The sequence below is a fragment of the Brassica napus genome, unplaced genomic scaffold (genome assembly GCF_020379485.1).
Source record: "Brassica napus cultivar Da-Ae unplaced genomic scaffold, Da-Ae ScsIHWf_1281;HRSCAF=1830, whole genome shotgun sequence".
Lineage (NCBI taxonomy): Eukaryota > Viridiplantae > Streptophyta > Magnoliopsida > Brassicales > Brassicaceae > Brassica > Brassica napus.
This window is the reverse complement of record NW_026014699.1, coordinates 176,525-192,886: the sequence shown is the minus strand read 5'-3', so window position 1 is coordinate 192,886 and position 16,362 is coordinate 176,525. Positions and strand designations below refer to the sequence as shown.

Sequence of the window (16,362 nt, the reverse complement as noted above, 5' to 3'; positions counted from 1 at the left end):
CTCTCTCTATATATTGTAACTCATCAACCCTAATGAAGATTATGCAGTTTGAGTCTCTCTAATCTCTTAGACACTATGCTTTTCTCTTAGACACTAAACGGCTCTATCTAGTCTCCTAATCTTTCACAAACTTCTCTTAATCACTTCCTAAACACTCTCTTTATTCTGTTTACTCTAAGGATCTCTTAATCTCATATGGTATCAGAGCCAGGTTCATTTGAATCTGGGGTTTGATCTTTAGAGAGTTACAAGCTAAACGTCTTTGAAGCTACACGCGAGTAGTCTTGAAGGTGTTGAAGCTGTGGTCCGTTCTAGTTGAAGCTGTGCTACGTTCTGTTGGTTTGCGTGATTCTAGACTCAAGGTTGGTGTGTACGAAATCCAAGATCCAAGTTTTCAAGTCAAGCAAAGATGGAACATGGGATGAACATGAGGATGAAGGTAGCGGTTACTTTCAAAGGTAGCAACTACCTTGTGTGGTCTCGGATGGTGAAGACTGCTGTGGGAAGTAAGGGTTTGTGGGGGCACATCACAACAGGGGAGGCTCCGAAACTCATTACTCAGGGAGGAGATCAAGAAGAGGTCTCCAATGAAGCGGCTGTGGAGAAATGGCAACAAGAAGACATGCTGGTGATGACGGTTCTACACGCATCCTTGGACCCAGCTATCTTGGATGCCTACAGCTACTGTGAATCAGCCAAGGAGCTGTGGGACACGCTGAAGAAGGTGTATGGGAACACTTCCAACCTCAGCCGTGTGTTTGAAGTGAAGCTAGCGATCAACCGTCTTGCACAAGAGGACATGGAGTTCACTAAGCACTTGGGGAGGTTCAGGTCCTTATGGTCAGAGCTGGAGATGCTGAGGCCGAGCACAACTGATCCAGATCAGCTGAATGAGAGGCGCGAGCAAGACAAGGTCTTTGGGCTGCTTCTCACACTGAACCCGGCCTACACCCAGCTCATCCAGCACATGTTAAGGTCAGACAAGCTTCCGGACCTTGAGGAGGTGTGTGCACAAATCCAAAGGGAGCAGGGATCCATGGGTTTGTTTGGAGGAAAGGGGGAGCTCTCTCTTGCCAATCAAGCAGCTCATGAGGATTCAACCGAGGCTCCACAAGCAAACAAGGCATCTCACGGGAAGTACGAGGACAGGAAGTTCAATGGCAACTGTGATCATTGCAAGAAGCATGGTCATAAGAAGAGCCAATGCTGGATACTGCACCCACACCTCAAGCCGGCCAAGTTCATGAAGGAGCGTGAGGGAAGGGCAAATGTGACTGAAGGTTCAAGCGGAGCTGGCACCAGCAAGATCAGTGAAGTGGATGGGCTTGGAGGCAATGATGGGAATGGGAAGTCTCTGGTGGCTTACACAGGCGCCTCAAGCTCCCGCAGCAATGATGACTACATCAAGAGATCAGACCTTGATGCCCTCTTCAAAATGCTAAAGGAAAACGGTAACACTTACGGTTATTCCTTTGGAGCTTCTATGATTGCATATAAGGATGATCACTTGATTAGAGAACTAGTAGAACGGTTAGAAGCTAGGAATGAGTATAGGCATGCTTACATTGCTAGAACTGATAAGATGCATTCATCACTTAGTAATCTATGCCATAATGCTAAACGAGTAGGTAAACCATTGATTGTTGATTCTGGTGCATCACATCATATGATAAGTGATGAAAACTTGATTAAGGATATAGAACCTACACATGGGCATGTGATGATAGCAAATGGGGATAAGATACCCATTAGAGGAATAGGAAAGCTTAAGCTGTTTAACAAAGAATCTAGAGCTTTTTACATGCCTGAATTCACATCAAACCTATTATCAGTGAAGAAATGTACTAATGATTTACAATGCAATGTTATCTTTAGTCCTAATGATGTGAAGTTTCAGGATATTGAGAGCAGCAGGTTGATTGGGAAAGGGGTGACTAAGGGAGATCTCTATATGCTTGAAGAACTCACTTCTGTTCCTGATTATAGTTGCTCGTTTACTTCTGCTTCTTTGTTGAATAAAAATGCATTGTGGCATGCTAGAGTAGGACACCCTCATGTTAAAGCTTTGAACTTAATGGTACCAGGTGTTGTGTTTGAGAATAAGGATTGTGAAGCTTGCATTTTAGGCAAGCATTGTAGAACTGTGTTTCAAAAGTCTACTACTGTTTATGATAATTGCTTTGATCTAATTCATTCAGATGTATGGACTGCCCCTTGCTTATCTAGAGATAGTTATAAGTATTTTGTCACATTCATTGATGAAAAATCCAAATACACCTGGTTAACCTTAATTCAGACCAAAGATAGGGTACTTGATGCATTTAGGAATTTTCAAACTTATGTAACTAACCATTATCATGCTAAGATTAAAATTTTGAGATCAGATAATGGAGGAGAGTACACGAGTCATGCATTCAAGCAACACCTATCACAACATGGGATTCTACATCAAACAAGCTGTCCTTATACTCCACAGCAAAATGGAGTGGCTGAGAGGAAGAATAGGCATCTCATGGAAGTGGCAAGGTCACTTATGTTTCAGAGTAATGTTCCAAAGAGATTTTGGAGTGATGCGGTTGCCACTGCTTGTTACCTGATAAACAGAACTCCAACCAAAGTTCTGAATGAGAAGGCTCCATTTGAAGTTCTGAACAGGTACAAGCCAGCTCTTGATTACTTGCGAGTCTTTGGATGCCTATGCTTTGTCCTCAAACCAGGAGAGATGATCAACAAGCTAGAAGCAAGAAGCACTAAGGCTGTGTTCATAGGATACTCAGCTACACAGAAAGGATACAAATGCTATGATCCTATAGCAAGGAGAGTTCTTGTATCTAGAGATGTGAAGTTCTTGGAAGATAGAGGATACTATGAAGAAAAGAATCAAGAAGACCTGAAGGACTTAACATCAGACAAGGCCACCACCTTGCGGATCATTCTTGAAGGTCTTGGAATCAGTACATCCCAGGATCCGAGGAATCACGCAACTACACCTCCTGAAGTTGGTTCACCATCCCACCTTGATCATGAGGGAGGAGAGGAGCATGAGGAGCCTATGCAAGAGGCCAACCAAGATGAAGGAGGAGTAGAGAATGAAGGAGAAGAGAGCATAGGCTCGGATGGTCATGGACATGATCATGGTGTGACACAAACACCTTCTCAAGATGAAGTGGTAGAAGAACAACAGGAAGAAGAACCAGTTGTGCAGCCACTAAGAAGGAGTACAAGGATAAGGAAGGATCCTTCCAGTTGGGTAAACACGAGAGTGTACTACAATGCCCAAGCTGTGGAGCATCCTTCTCAAGCCGTGTGCTCCTTTGCTCAATATCCAGAAGCACATTGCGCGTTCATGGTAAACTTGGATGAGAATCACATCCCAAGAAGCTATGAAGAAGCAATGAAAGATAAAGAATGGAAGGAATCAGTTGGAGATGAGGCAGGAGCGATGATCAAGAATGATACATGGTATGAGAGTGAGTTACCAAAAGGGAAGAAGGCTGTGACTAGTAGATGGATATTCACAATCAAGTACAAAGCGGATGGAAAGGTTGAGAGGAAGAAGTCAAGACTAGTTGCAAGAGGGTTCACTCAAACTTATGGAGAAGATTACATAGAAACCTTTGCACCAGTAGCTAAACTCCACACAATCCGGATTGTACTAAGCTTGGCTGTGAATCTTGGATGGGGGTTATGGCAAATGGATGTGAAGAATGCGTTTCTACAAGGTGAACTTGAGGATGAAGTGTATATGCATCCACCTCCAGGCCTTGAACACTTAGTAAAGAGTGGGAATGTACTGAGATTGAAGAAAGCCATCTATGGACTGAAGCAATCACCAAGGGCTTGGTACAACAAGTTGAGCACTACTCTGAATGGCCGAGGCTTCAAGAAGTCTGAACTAGATCACACTCTCTTCACTCTCACGACTCCCTCAGGTATGATTGCTCTCCTTGTGTATGTTGATGATATCATTATCACAGGGAGTGATAAGGAAGGTATCATAGCAACCAAGGAGTTTCTTAAATCCATGTTTGAGATTAAAGACTTGGGAGAAATGAAATACTTCCTTGGAATTGAGATATGTAGATCCAAGGAAGGTTTGTTCATGTCCCAAAGGAAATATACACTTGATCTTTTGAAAGGTGCAGGTGCTTATGGAGGCAAGACAGCAAGGATGCCTATGGAGGATGGCTACAAAGTCCCACGAGAGGGGGAGATTGAAGACAGCAAACCTTATCAGGATCCTAAACTCTATAGAAAACTAGTTGGCAAATTGATTTATCTTACTATAACTAGACCTGACATCTGCTTTGCTGTGAATCAGGTGAGTCAACACATGCAAGTGCCTAAGGAACATCACTGGCACATGGTGGAGAGGATCTTGATGTATCTCAACGGCTCACCTGATCAAGGAGTATGGATGGGCTGCAATGGAAGCACTGAAGTGGTGGGATATTGTGATGCGGATTGGGCTGGTGATAGAGCAGACAGGAGATCAACCACAGGCTATTGCACATTCATTGGAGGCAACTTGTATTTGATTTTGATTTAGTGAGTGTAGAACGTGGATTAAGAGAGAATAAGATTGATTTGAGTAAGTAGATTAAGAGAATTAAGAGATTAGAGTAATGAGAGAGAGTAGAAAGATTAGAGAGAGATAGACTCAAAACTCAGATTAGTCTTTATTAATCAGAGAGGTTACAATTTATAGTTCAGGATACAAGGGTTTCCAAGACTCTAAGGATAAGGTAAAGCATGTGAAGTCAATACAGAAGCTAGACTCGATTTTGAATTGATCCAATGGCTGTTCTCACATGTGTAAGGTATCTTTGCTTTTGCTTTACCTTTCCAGCATGAGACAGGCTGTCACCGCGAGCCTTATCCTTCTCCAATGGGCTGATTCTTCTCCAAGACTAAAGGCATTCACCTTTTACCACTCTAACTCCTCATTTTAACTTTCACCTTTGGTTAATGTTTGTGATCATCCTTGATGTGTACGGCCAGTTCCTTCTGTACGGATTGTACGGCTATGGCTGATCACAAACTCTCCCAAAGTCTCATCCCTTTCAGTCTCTTAACTCCTTATGCCTTCTCATACATTGTACTCAACTCATTTCAACATCCACTTCTTGATCTTCATCTCAACACTCCCCCTCAAGCTAGACTAAATGAACTTGTCTAGCTTGGAAACCATGAAGATCTCCCTCATTAAAAACCTCACCAAGGAAAACCCATTGGGATAAAACCTTGATGAGGGAAAAAGAGTAGAGACTCCATGGTTAAGGGGATCAGCTCCTGGGAGTAAGATCAATGAGTCCAAGCCTTGATAGTATGGACTCTATTGTCTTCTGCCTTGCTGCCTTAGTAAACACATCAGCCAGTTGATCCTCACTCCTCGTGTAGCATGGCAGTATTACTCCTAGGACAATCATCTGCCTCACTTTGTGACAATCAACTTCTATGTGCTTTGTTCTCTCATGAAACACAGAATTAGAGGCAATGTGATATGATCATGGACCGGCACAAGGATGGAGATAAAGAGTTCAAAGACCAATCAAGGGAAGAAGATGATGCCTTAGTCATTCCACCAGGTCCCATCACTCGCGCCAAAGCTAGAAGACTCAAAGAAGCTGTTGGAAGTCTACTTATGATCTCATGGAAGCAAGAAGACGGTCTTGATGGACGTTTGATCAATCAAGACACTCTTATCACCATTCAAGCAATGGTTTCAAACTGATCATCATCTAAGCAAGTGCTTGTGTGTGCTCTTTTCCTAGCCTTTGGTTTTGTCCCATTGGGTTTTCCAAAGGAAGGTTTTTAATGAGGCCACAAGTTACTTACATAAACCTTAGATGATGTATCACGGTTCCACCTTAGGTTATTTTTAAACTATGGTTTTTATTTCATGTTTTAAAAACTCTTTTCGAATTTGAATAAGTCTTTAGTCTTTGTTGTAGTTCCAAGGGAGCCTGTTCCCTTTAATGATCTCGAGAATATGGAGCCTGTTCCATACTTCTCTATATAAGTGTGTTTGCGTTCTCTCTTTTAAACACAATCCTTTTTCTACAAATCTATCAGATTTCTTTGTTCTCTCTTTACTTCTCATCAAGTCTTGAGTGAATCTCGTTGGTGTGTCATATCCAACAACTAAGGGTGTCTATTTTGGTGTGTAATATCCAAGCTAGTCATCTAGGAGTATCAAGGAGCCATTCCGCAACTCTTTGTGTCACCAAACGATCCATCACCTTGATAAACTTGAGTCTCTGATTCGTTTATACAAGGATCTATCCAATTCAATCCAAAGAAGCATCCTAGGAGTTCATTAAGTGGTATCAGAGCTGCTTTGGATTGGGAAGTTTTCGATTTCTCTTCTGTTTCAAATAAACTTTTCAACTTCTTTGATTACCATTGATAGATCTGCGATCTGTTGTTGTTTCTCGTATCATCTGAGTAGCATATCACCTGATTGCTAATCGTCTGTGTTGAATCCTATTAGATCTAAGTGTTCTTATCATATTTTGAATCAAACTCATCCGATCCGTGTGAAGGAAGTAATCGAATCGCTTGATCTGTCGAATCACTTGCTGAATAACTTGATTTGTGTTGTTTCTGTGATAGATCTGTTCTTATTTGTCTTGAATCTGATCTGCATAAATCCAAAATTGATAGATCTAATCTTAGTCTTGTCGATTTGAATTCTCTAATCCGTGATCTGCAAGTTTTCTATCTTTTGAATCTTTTGAAAGTTGTTTCCGCGTCGACTAATTGTTCTGATTTGATTCTTGTGAACATCTTACTTGTTTGAGTGTTTTCTGAATCAGGTACCATGGTGAGAGAGTCGGAAGATGAAGCAGAACTCGTGAGACAGAACAAGTTATTGAGAGATCAGATGACTGAGCAATTAAACCAAACGATGATCACTACCGTTGCTGATATGATCAAGAGCAGTATGAAGGAACTTCGCGATGAAATAAGGCAAGAGATAAGGCAAGCTACGGGCCAAGGTCATAGCAATGAGTCTAGACGAGAAAGACGTGATGAAACCCCGAGAGAGCATGCTGAATCACAAGAAACAGACCACTACTATGAGCGTAACCGAGCCACGCACAGCAGTTCCTCTTCTAGAGATAGTAGAAGGAGACATAGAAGAGATCATGATGAAAGGAGAACTTACAGAGATGATCTTGCTGGTTTAAAGCTGAAGATACCTCCTTTCCATGGCAAAGTTGATCCGGATGCTTACTTGGAATGGGAAAAGAAGATGGAGTTGGTGTTTAACTGTAAGCACTACACCAATGCCCAAAGGATTCAGATAGCAGCAACTGAGTTCCATGACTATGCGCTGAGTTGGTGGGACCAGCTTGTGACTACCAGGAGACTTAACCAAGAGTATCCCGTTGAAACATGGCACGAGATGAAGGCTCTCATGCGTAAAAGATTTGTGCCAAATCACTATCATCGCGACTTGCACCAGAAGTTAAGAAGACTCACCCAAGGATCTCGATCTGTTGAAGAATACTATCAAGACATGGAGCTGTTGATGCTGAGAGCTCGTGTTTCTGAAGATAAAGAAGCTACTATGGCTAGGTTCTTAGGAGGTCTCAACCGAGAGATACAAGATAATGTTGAGATGCAGCACTATGTGGAGATAGAAGAGATGCTTCACAAAGCTATACTAGTTGAGCAACAAGTTAAGAGGAAGGGCCATTCTCATTCTCGTTACAACACCAGACTTCAGGGAACTAAAGAAGAAAAGTCTAGCTATCAAAAGGAAAGCAAACCGCAACTGAAAGAAGACTCAAAGCCAAATTCCTTTTACAGCAAGGATAAAGGAAAGGCCGAGGTTTCAAGTGCAAGAGCTAGAGATGTTAAGTGCTTTAAGTGTCAGGGTAGAGGCCATTATGCAAATGAGTGCACCAATAAAAGAATCATGATTCTTCTTGAGAATGGAGAGTATGAATCTGAGGATGAGCTTTCAGAGTCTGAGTGTAAGGCGCTTATTGAAGAAGAATATGAAGAAGAACCCGTGAAAGGAAGGTTATTGGTGGCTAGAAGAACTTTGAGTTTGCAAAGTAAAGCTGAAGAGCAAGAACAGAGAGAGAATCTATTCTACACTCGGTGCCTTGTGCAAGGAAAGGTCTGTAGTCTTATCATTGATGGAGGAAGTTGTGTGAATGTAGCTAGTGAAACTATGGTAAAGAAGCTTGGCCTCCAAGTACAGAAACATCCAAAGCCCTACCGGCTTCAATGGTTGAATGAAGAAGGAGAAATGAGGGTTTCTAGTCAGGTTTCGGTTCCCATTGCAATTGGAAGGTATGAGGATGAGGTTCTCTGTGATGTATTGCCTATGGAAGCTGGACATATCCTTCTTGGTCGGCCATGGCAATCAGATAGACGAGTGATACATGATGGCTACACCAACAAGCACACGTTTGAGTTCAAAGGAAAGAAGACTGTGCTGGTTCCTCTAACACCAAAGGAAGTTCATCAAGATCAACTGCAGCTACAAAAGAAGAAAGAAATAGACCTCAAACCTGAATCAAAGAAGCAGCATAGTCTCTATGCCAAATCGGGTGAAATCAAAAGAACTCTCAATGCTCATCAATCTATTCTTTTACTTATCTTTAAAGAGTCTCTTTTGAATGTTACTGACCCAACACCGGTATATCCGAGTGAAATTAAGTGTCTTTTACAGGAATTTGAAGATGTATTTCCTGAAGATAATCCAATTGGTCTTCCACCTCTTAGAGGGATTGAGCATCAGATTGATTTTGTTCCTGGTTCTACACTTCCAAATAGGCCAGCTTATAGGACTAATCCCGTGGAGACTAAAGAACTGCAAAAACAAGTTGAGGAGTTGATGGCAAAGGGGCATATCCGTGAGAGCATGAGCCCATGTGCAGTACCAGTGCTTCTTGTGCCTAAGAAAGATGGAAGCTGGCGCATGTGTGTTGATTGTAGAGCCATCAACAACATCACTGTAAAGTATCGCCATCCTATTCCTAGATTAGATGATATGCTTGATGAATTGCATGGTTCCTGCATATTTTCTAAGATTGATTTGAAAAGTGGATACCATCAGATTAGGATGAAAGAAGGAGATGAATGGAAAACTGCATTCAAAACTAAACATGGTCTTTATGAGTGGTTAGTCATGCCATTTGGATTAACCAATGCACCTAGTACATTCATGAGATTAATGAATCATGTTCTTAGATCATTCATTGGCATATTTGTTGTGGTATACTTTGATGACATCCTTGTATACAGTAAGAGCTTTAATGATCATATAGGACATCTTAGAGCTGTTCTTGATGTGCTTAGAAAGGAATCTCTTTTTGCTAACCTTAAGAAGTGTACTTTTGGAACGGATCACTTGGTTTTTCTAGGCTTTGTTGTGAGTGCAGATGGAGTAAAGGTAGATCAAGAGAAGGTGAAAGCAATACAAGAGTGGCCGATTCCTAAAACCATCAGTGAAGTGCGAAGCTTCCATGGATTAGCTGGCTTCTACCGACGGTTTGTAAAAGATTTTAGCACCATAGCCGCTCCATTGACTGAGGTGATCAAGAAAGAAGTTGGATTCAAATGGGGAGAAGCACAAGAACTTGCCTTTCAATGCCTAAAAGAGAAGCTTACTAATGCCCCTCTTCTTATACTTCCTGATTTCAATAAAACTTTTGAAATTGAATGTGATGCTTCAGGAATTGGAATTGGTGCTGTTCTTATGCAGGAGAAGAGACCCATAGCATATTTCAGTGAGAAACTAGGAGGAGCGACTCTCAACTATGCTACTTATGACAAGGAACTCTACGCTTTGGTGAGGGCTTTGCAGACATGGCAGCATTACCTATGGCCCAAGGAGTTTGTCATTCACACTGATCATGAGTCTCTCAAGTACCTTAAAAGCCAAAACAAACTCAGCAAGAGACACGCAAGGTGGGTTGAGTTCATTGAGACATTTCCTTATGTCATCAAGTATAAACAAGGTAAGGAAAACATAGTTGCTGATGCACTATCCAGAAGGTATGTTCTCTTGAACACTCTTGATGTTAAGCTATTAGGATTTGAGCAGATTAAAGTAATGTATGAGAATGATCCTGAATTTAAAGATGCTTATAAGTCTTGTGAGAAATTTGCTGCTGGACATTACTTTAGGCAGGATGGATTTCTTTTCTATGATAATAGACTTTGTGTGCCTAATTGTTCTTTGAGAGATTTATTTGTTAGGGAATCTCATGGAGGAAGCCTCATGGGACATTTTGGTGTCGCAAAAACTCTCAAGACCTTGCAGGATCACTTCTACTGGCCGCGGATGAAAAGAGATGTGGAAAGACTCTGTGAAAGGTGTGCAACTTGTAAACAAGCTAAGTCCAAAGTCCAAAACCATGGTTTGTACACGCCTTTACCCATCCCTTATCATCCTTGGAATGATATCTCTATGGACTTCATTGTTGGATTGCCTAGAACTCGTACTGGTAAAGATTCAATCTTTGTGGTAGTTGATAGATTTTCTAAGATGGCACACTTCATTGCTTGTCATAAAACTGATGATGCATTGCATGTAGCTAACTTGTTCTTTAAGGAGATTGTGCGTTTACATGGCATGCCTAAGACTATTGTATCTGATAGAGATACTAAGTTCCTAAGCTACTTTTGGAAAACTCTCTGGTCTAAACTAGGCACTAAGCTATTATTTTCTACTACTTGTCACCCACAAACTGATGGTCAGACTGAAGTAGTTAATAGAACTCTTGGTACACTCTTGCGTGCAATTATAAAGAAGAACTTGAAATCATGGGAAGATTGTTTGCCTCATTGTGAATTTGCATATAATCATGCTGTGCATTCTGCTACTAAGTTTTCTCCATTTGAAATTGTTTATGGGTTCAATCCCATCTCTCCTTTGGATCTAATACCTTTACCTGAGTGTGAAAGAGTTAGTCTTGATGGCAAGAAGAAGGCAGAGAAGGTACAACAACTTCATGAACAAGCAAGGCGCAACATAGAAGAGAAGACTAAGCAATATGCCAAACAAGCAAACAAGGGGAGGCGTGAAAGAGTCTTTGAAGTGGGTGATCAAGTCTGGATTCACCTAAGGAAAGAAAGATTTCCTAATGAGAGGAAATCCAAGCTCATGCCAAGGATTGATGGACCATTTGAGATCATAAAGAAAATCGGCAACAATGCTTACAAGCTGGATCTCCAAGGAAGGTATGATGTGAGCAATAGTTTTAATATCACTGACTTGGTTCCTTATTTTGCAGATGAGCCAGATTTGAGGACAAATCCTTTTCAAGAGGGAGGGGATGATATGATCATGGACCGGCACAAGGATGGAGATAAAGAGTTCAAAGACCAATCAAGGGAAGAAGATGATGCCTTAGTCATTCCACCAGGTCCCATCACTCGCGCCAAAGCTAGAAGACTCAAAGAAGCTGTTGGAAGTCTACTTATGATCTCATGGAAGCAAGAAGACGGTCTTGATGGACGTTTGATCAATCAAGACACTCTTATCACCATTCAAGCAATGGTTTCAAACTGATCATCATCTAAGCAAGTGCTTGTGTGTGCTCTTTTCCTAGCCTTTGGTTTTGTCCCATTGGGTTTTCCAAAGGAAGGTTTTTAATGAGGCCACAAGTTACTTACATAAACCTTAGATGATGTATCACGGTTCCACCTTAGGTTATTTTTAAACTATGGTTTTTATTTCATGTTTTAAAAACTCTTTTCGAATTTGAATAAGTCTTTAGTCTTTGTTGTAGTTCCAAGGGAGCCTGTTCCCTTTAATGATCTCGAGAATATGGAGCCTGTTCCATACTTCTCTATATAAGTGTGTTTGCGTTCTCTCTTTTAAACACAATCCTTTTTCTACAAATCTATCAGATTTCTTTGTTCTCTCTTTACTTCTCATCAAGTCTTGAGTGAATCTCGTTGGTGTGTCATATCCAACAACTAAGGGTGTCTATTTTGGTGTGTAATATCCAAGCTAGTCATCTAGGAGTATCAAGGAGCCATTCCGCAACTCTTTGTGTCACCAAACGATCCATCACCTTGATAAACTTGAGTCTCTGATTCGTTTATACAAGGATCTATCCAATTCAATCCAAAGAAGCATCCTAGGAGTTCATTACAATGTGAATAGCAGCCTGATTGTCACAATGCATTGTCATAGGAGTGGTCTGCTCAATACTCAAATGCTTCAATATCCCTTTGATCCACACTAGCTCATTAGTCAGCTTCAACATGGCTCTATATTCAGCCTCAGCACTAGAACAGGAGACAACCTTCTGCTTCTTACTCTTCCATGTAACCAAGTTCCCTCCAATGAAGGTACAATACCCAGTAGTTGATCTCCTATCAACTCTATCTCCGGCCCAGTCAGCATCACAATAACCAACCACTTCTGTACTCCTATTGCATCCCATCCAGACTCCTTGGCCGCTAGAGCCATTCAAATACCTCAAGATTCTGTCCACCATGTTCCAATGGTGCATCTTTGGAGCTTGCATATGCTGACTAACTTGATTCACAGCAAAACATATGTCTGGTCTGGTGATTGTCAAGTAGATCAGCTTCCCAACCATCTTCCTATACAGCTTAGCATCTTCAAATGGCTGATTGTTTTCAATCTCCCCCTCAAGCAAAACCTTATACCCATCCTCAAGAGGTGTCTTAGCTGTCTTTCCTCCAAGCCTACCAGCGCCCTTCAACAGATCCTGAGTGTACTTCCTTTGAGACATGAACAAGCCCTCCTTTGATCTGCATATCTCAATACCCAGAAAATACTTCATCTCTCCCAAATCCTTGATGTCAAACACTGATTTGAGAAACTCCTTAGTAGCCTGAATCCCTGCCTTATCACTTCCTGTGATAATCAAATCATCCACATACACTAGAATCACAATGATCCCTGAAGGTCCTGTCAAGGTGAAGAGAGTGTGATCCAGTTCAGACTTCCTAAAGCCTCTCCCATTGAGTGTGGTACTCAACTTCCTGTACCAAGCTCTAGGTGACTGTTTTAGCCCATATATTGCCTTCTTCAATCTTAAAACATTCCCTGGCTTTACTAGATGCTCAAGACCAGGAGGTGGATGCATGTACACTTCATCTTCTAGTTCACCTTGCAGGAAAGCATTCTTCACATCCATTTGCCACAGATCCCACTCCAAGTTTGTTGCAATGGATAACACAATTCGAATTGTGTGAAGCTTAGCCACTGGTGCAAAAGTATCAATGTAGTCTTCCCCATAAGTCTGTGTAAACCCTCTTGCTACCAGCCTGGTTTTGCGTCTCTCAATAGTTCCATCTGCCCGGTACTTGATTGTGAAGATCCATCTGCTAGACACAGCCTTCTTCCCTCTTGGTAATTCACTCTCATACCAAGTGTCATTCCTGATCATTGCATCCCTTTCATCACCCACTGAATTTCTCCAGACCTTATGCTTCATGGCTTCCTCATAAGACCTTGGGATCTCATTCTCATCCAGATTACCCATGAAGACCACATGCTCCTCTGGATATGTTGCAAACGAACATACTGCTTGAGTCGGATGTGCTACGGCCTCCGCATTGTAGTATATCCTTGTGTTCACCCAATTTGATGGATCTTTCTTTACCCTGGTACTTCTCCTCAGTGGTTGAACCTCTGTTTCTGGTTCCTGAATCCCAACTGACTCGACTGGATTTTGCATAGCTGCCTGCTCATCTCTATCAGTCTGCGCATCTCCATCTGATCTTGGACTCTCTCTATCAGCCTGCGCATCTCCATCTGATCTTGGATTCTCTTCTCCTTGTGTCTCTCCTTGATCATGACTTCCTGAATCACTTTTCTGTTGTTGTTGCACTCCTGATTCAGCTTCACTTCCCCCCTCATGATCAAGAGGGGACCTCCTTTCACTTTCCTCCTCATGAGTACTTGTGCTTCTTGGTGGTTCTCTTCTTGTTCCTTGATCCTGGGTCATGCTAATCCCAAGATTCTCCAATATTTTCCTCAGATTTGTTGCCTTATCTGATGGCGTTTGTGGAAGATCCTTCAAATCTTCCCATATCTTTTCTTCATAATACCCTTTTCCTTCAATGAATTTGACATCTCTAGACACCAACACCCTCCCTGTTACTGGATCATAGCACTTATACCCTTTCTGAGTAATGGAGTATCCAATAAACATAGCCTTAGTGCTCTTTGCATCAAGCTTCTTCCTCAGTTCTCCTGGAACCAATACATAGCAGGTACACCCAAATACTCTCAGATGTTGAATCTGCGGCCTAGCCTTGTTCAGTACCTCAAATGGAGATAGATCCCTCAGAACTTTCGTCGGTGTCCTGTTGATGAGATAACATGCTGAGACAACTGCATCACTCCAAAATCTCTTGGGAACATTAGAATGAAACATCATTGATCTTGCTACTTCCATCAGGTGTCTGTTCTTCCTCTCAGCCACACCATTCTGTTGTGGAGTGTAGGGACAGCTGGTTTGATGAACTATCCCATGCTTCATCAGATGATTCTTGAATGCATGGCTAGTGTATTCACCTCCATTGTCTGACCTTAGTACCTTCACAGTAGCATTATAGTGATTAGTGACATAAGCTTGGAAGTTTATAAATGCCTCTAACACTCTATCCTTGGAGGGAAGCAATGTGACCCATGTGTACTTAGATTTTTCATCTATGAAAGTCACAAAATACTTATGCTTATCCCTAGATATACATGGAGATGTCCACACATCAGAGTGTATTAAGTCAAAGCATTTCTCATAGACAGTTTCAGATGTGGGAAAGACAGTTTTGCAATGCTTCCCTAGTATGCATGCTTCACATTCAAGGTGATTAACTGATAGATTAGGTATCATTAGCTCAAGGGCGCGAGTATGAGGATGTCCTAATCTAGCATGCCAAGTAATACTATCACAGCCATCAGCAGTACTACTCATGCATATAGAGATAGAGGGTTTAGAGAGCTTAGTTGATTGTAGCTGGTATAGATTGTTGGTACTGCTCCCCTTTCCAATCACTTGACCCGTAACAAGATCTTGAAACTCAACCTCCTGTGGCCTGAATACTACTTGACATTGCAAGTCAATAGTAGCTCTCTTTACAGATATCAAATTGGAGGTAAACTGAGGCAGGTACAAGGCTGTTGACTCCCTGTCAAATAGCTTCAAGCTTCCTATCCCTTCTATAGGAATTTTATCTCCATTTGCTATCTGAACATTTCCAGTAGCTGCTCTCACTTCATCCATCAGACTCCTATCACTGATCATGTGATGACTGGCTCCAGAATCCACAATAATAGGTTTAGACCTTACTGAATGACTTCCTTGCTTCTTTGATGCAGTGAGTGCTTTCGCTTTGGCTACAAATGCATCCCATTCTCTTCTGGTAATCACCTCATCAGCTCCACCCTTCTCGTGTCTGTTTGTTAAGCTATCCCCATCTTTTATGTCTCCTATGTATGCTGAATACAAGCTCTTGCCGGTGATTACTTGTTCTAGCTCAGTAATCTTTCTCCTCTTATCCGGCTGCATCTTTGCTTGCTCATGCTTCACCAAACCACACACACTCTCCACATCAGGTAGGACTTCTTCCGTGAGGATCTTCCTGACCAGTTTATCATAAGACTTATCAGAAGACTAAACACTTCATCTTGCTCTAGTCTTCTCTTCAGTATGTCTTTATCTGAGGTACTCGGTCTGAGTGCCTTCAACTCTGCCCATAAGCTCTTAAAGCGTTCAAGATGCTTACTGAGCTCTTCTCCATCTTGCCTCAGATTCTCAATGGCCCGCTTAACCACAAAACCTTGCATAGATGCGATCTGTCCTCATACACAGCTTCCATACTCTCCCACAACTCCTTAGCTGTCCCTTCATGACCATCAGCTTCCAGGGTTGAACTTGAGAGTGACCTCTGGATGATCCCAAGTGTTCCATGATTCTCTTGAATCCACTTGCCTTCACCCATCTGCTTTGTAATCACTTCACCCCCACGATTCCACTCATCAGGAGTAACTGTTGTACATAGCTCCACCATGGTGTCGTCTGTTTCCATCTACAAGAAGAGAACCTCAACACACCAATAACCCAGAATACCAAATCTTCAAGCACACTCACAAACCCAGAATCTCCAAGAACACAAATTTGCGGAATGAACTCAGGTTTTAGGGCAACCTGGCTCTGATACCATATTTGATTTTGATTTAGTGAGTGTAGAACGTGGATTAAGAGAGAATAAGATTGATTTGAGTAAGTAGATTAAGAGAATTAAGAGATTAGAGTAATGAGAGAGAGTAGAAAGATTAGAGAGAGATAGACTCAAAACTCAGATTAGTCTTTATTAATCAGAGAGGTTACAATTTATAGTTCAGGA

General features: G+C 41.7%; 1 protein-coding gene across 1 annotated transcript in view; it reads right to left on the bottom strand.

Moving 5' to 3' along the window:
- The window catches only part of LOC125596767, an 82,993-nt gene extending 66,967 nt beyond the window's left edge, over nucleotides 1-16,026 (bottom strand). Inside the window, exons 1-5 of the mRNA XM_048771821.1 lie at nucleotides 15,788-16,026; nucleotides 14,909-15,597; nucleotides 14,531-14,665; nucleotides 14,241-14,347; nucleotides 13,462-14,138 (exon numbers count right to left, since the gene is read on the bottom strand). Of these exons, the coding sequence (XP_048627778.1) occupies nucleotides 13,462-14,138; nucleotides 14,241-14,347; nucleotides 14,531-14,665; nucleotides 14,909-15,597; nucleotides 15,788-16,026 (1,847 nt within the window). The remainder of the gene's footprint in view (nucleotides 1-13,461; nucleotides 14,139-14,240; nucleotides 14,348-14,530; nucleotides 14,666-14,908; nucleotides 15,598-15,787) is intronic.
- Nucleotides 16,027-16,362: the final 336 nt, after the last annotated feature.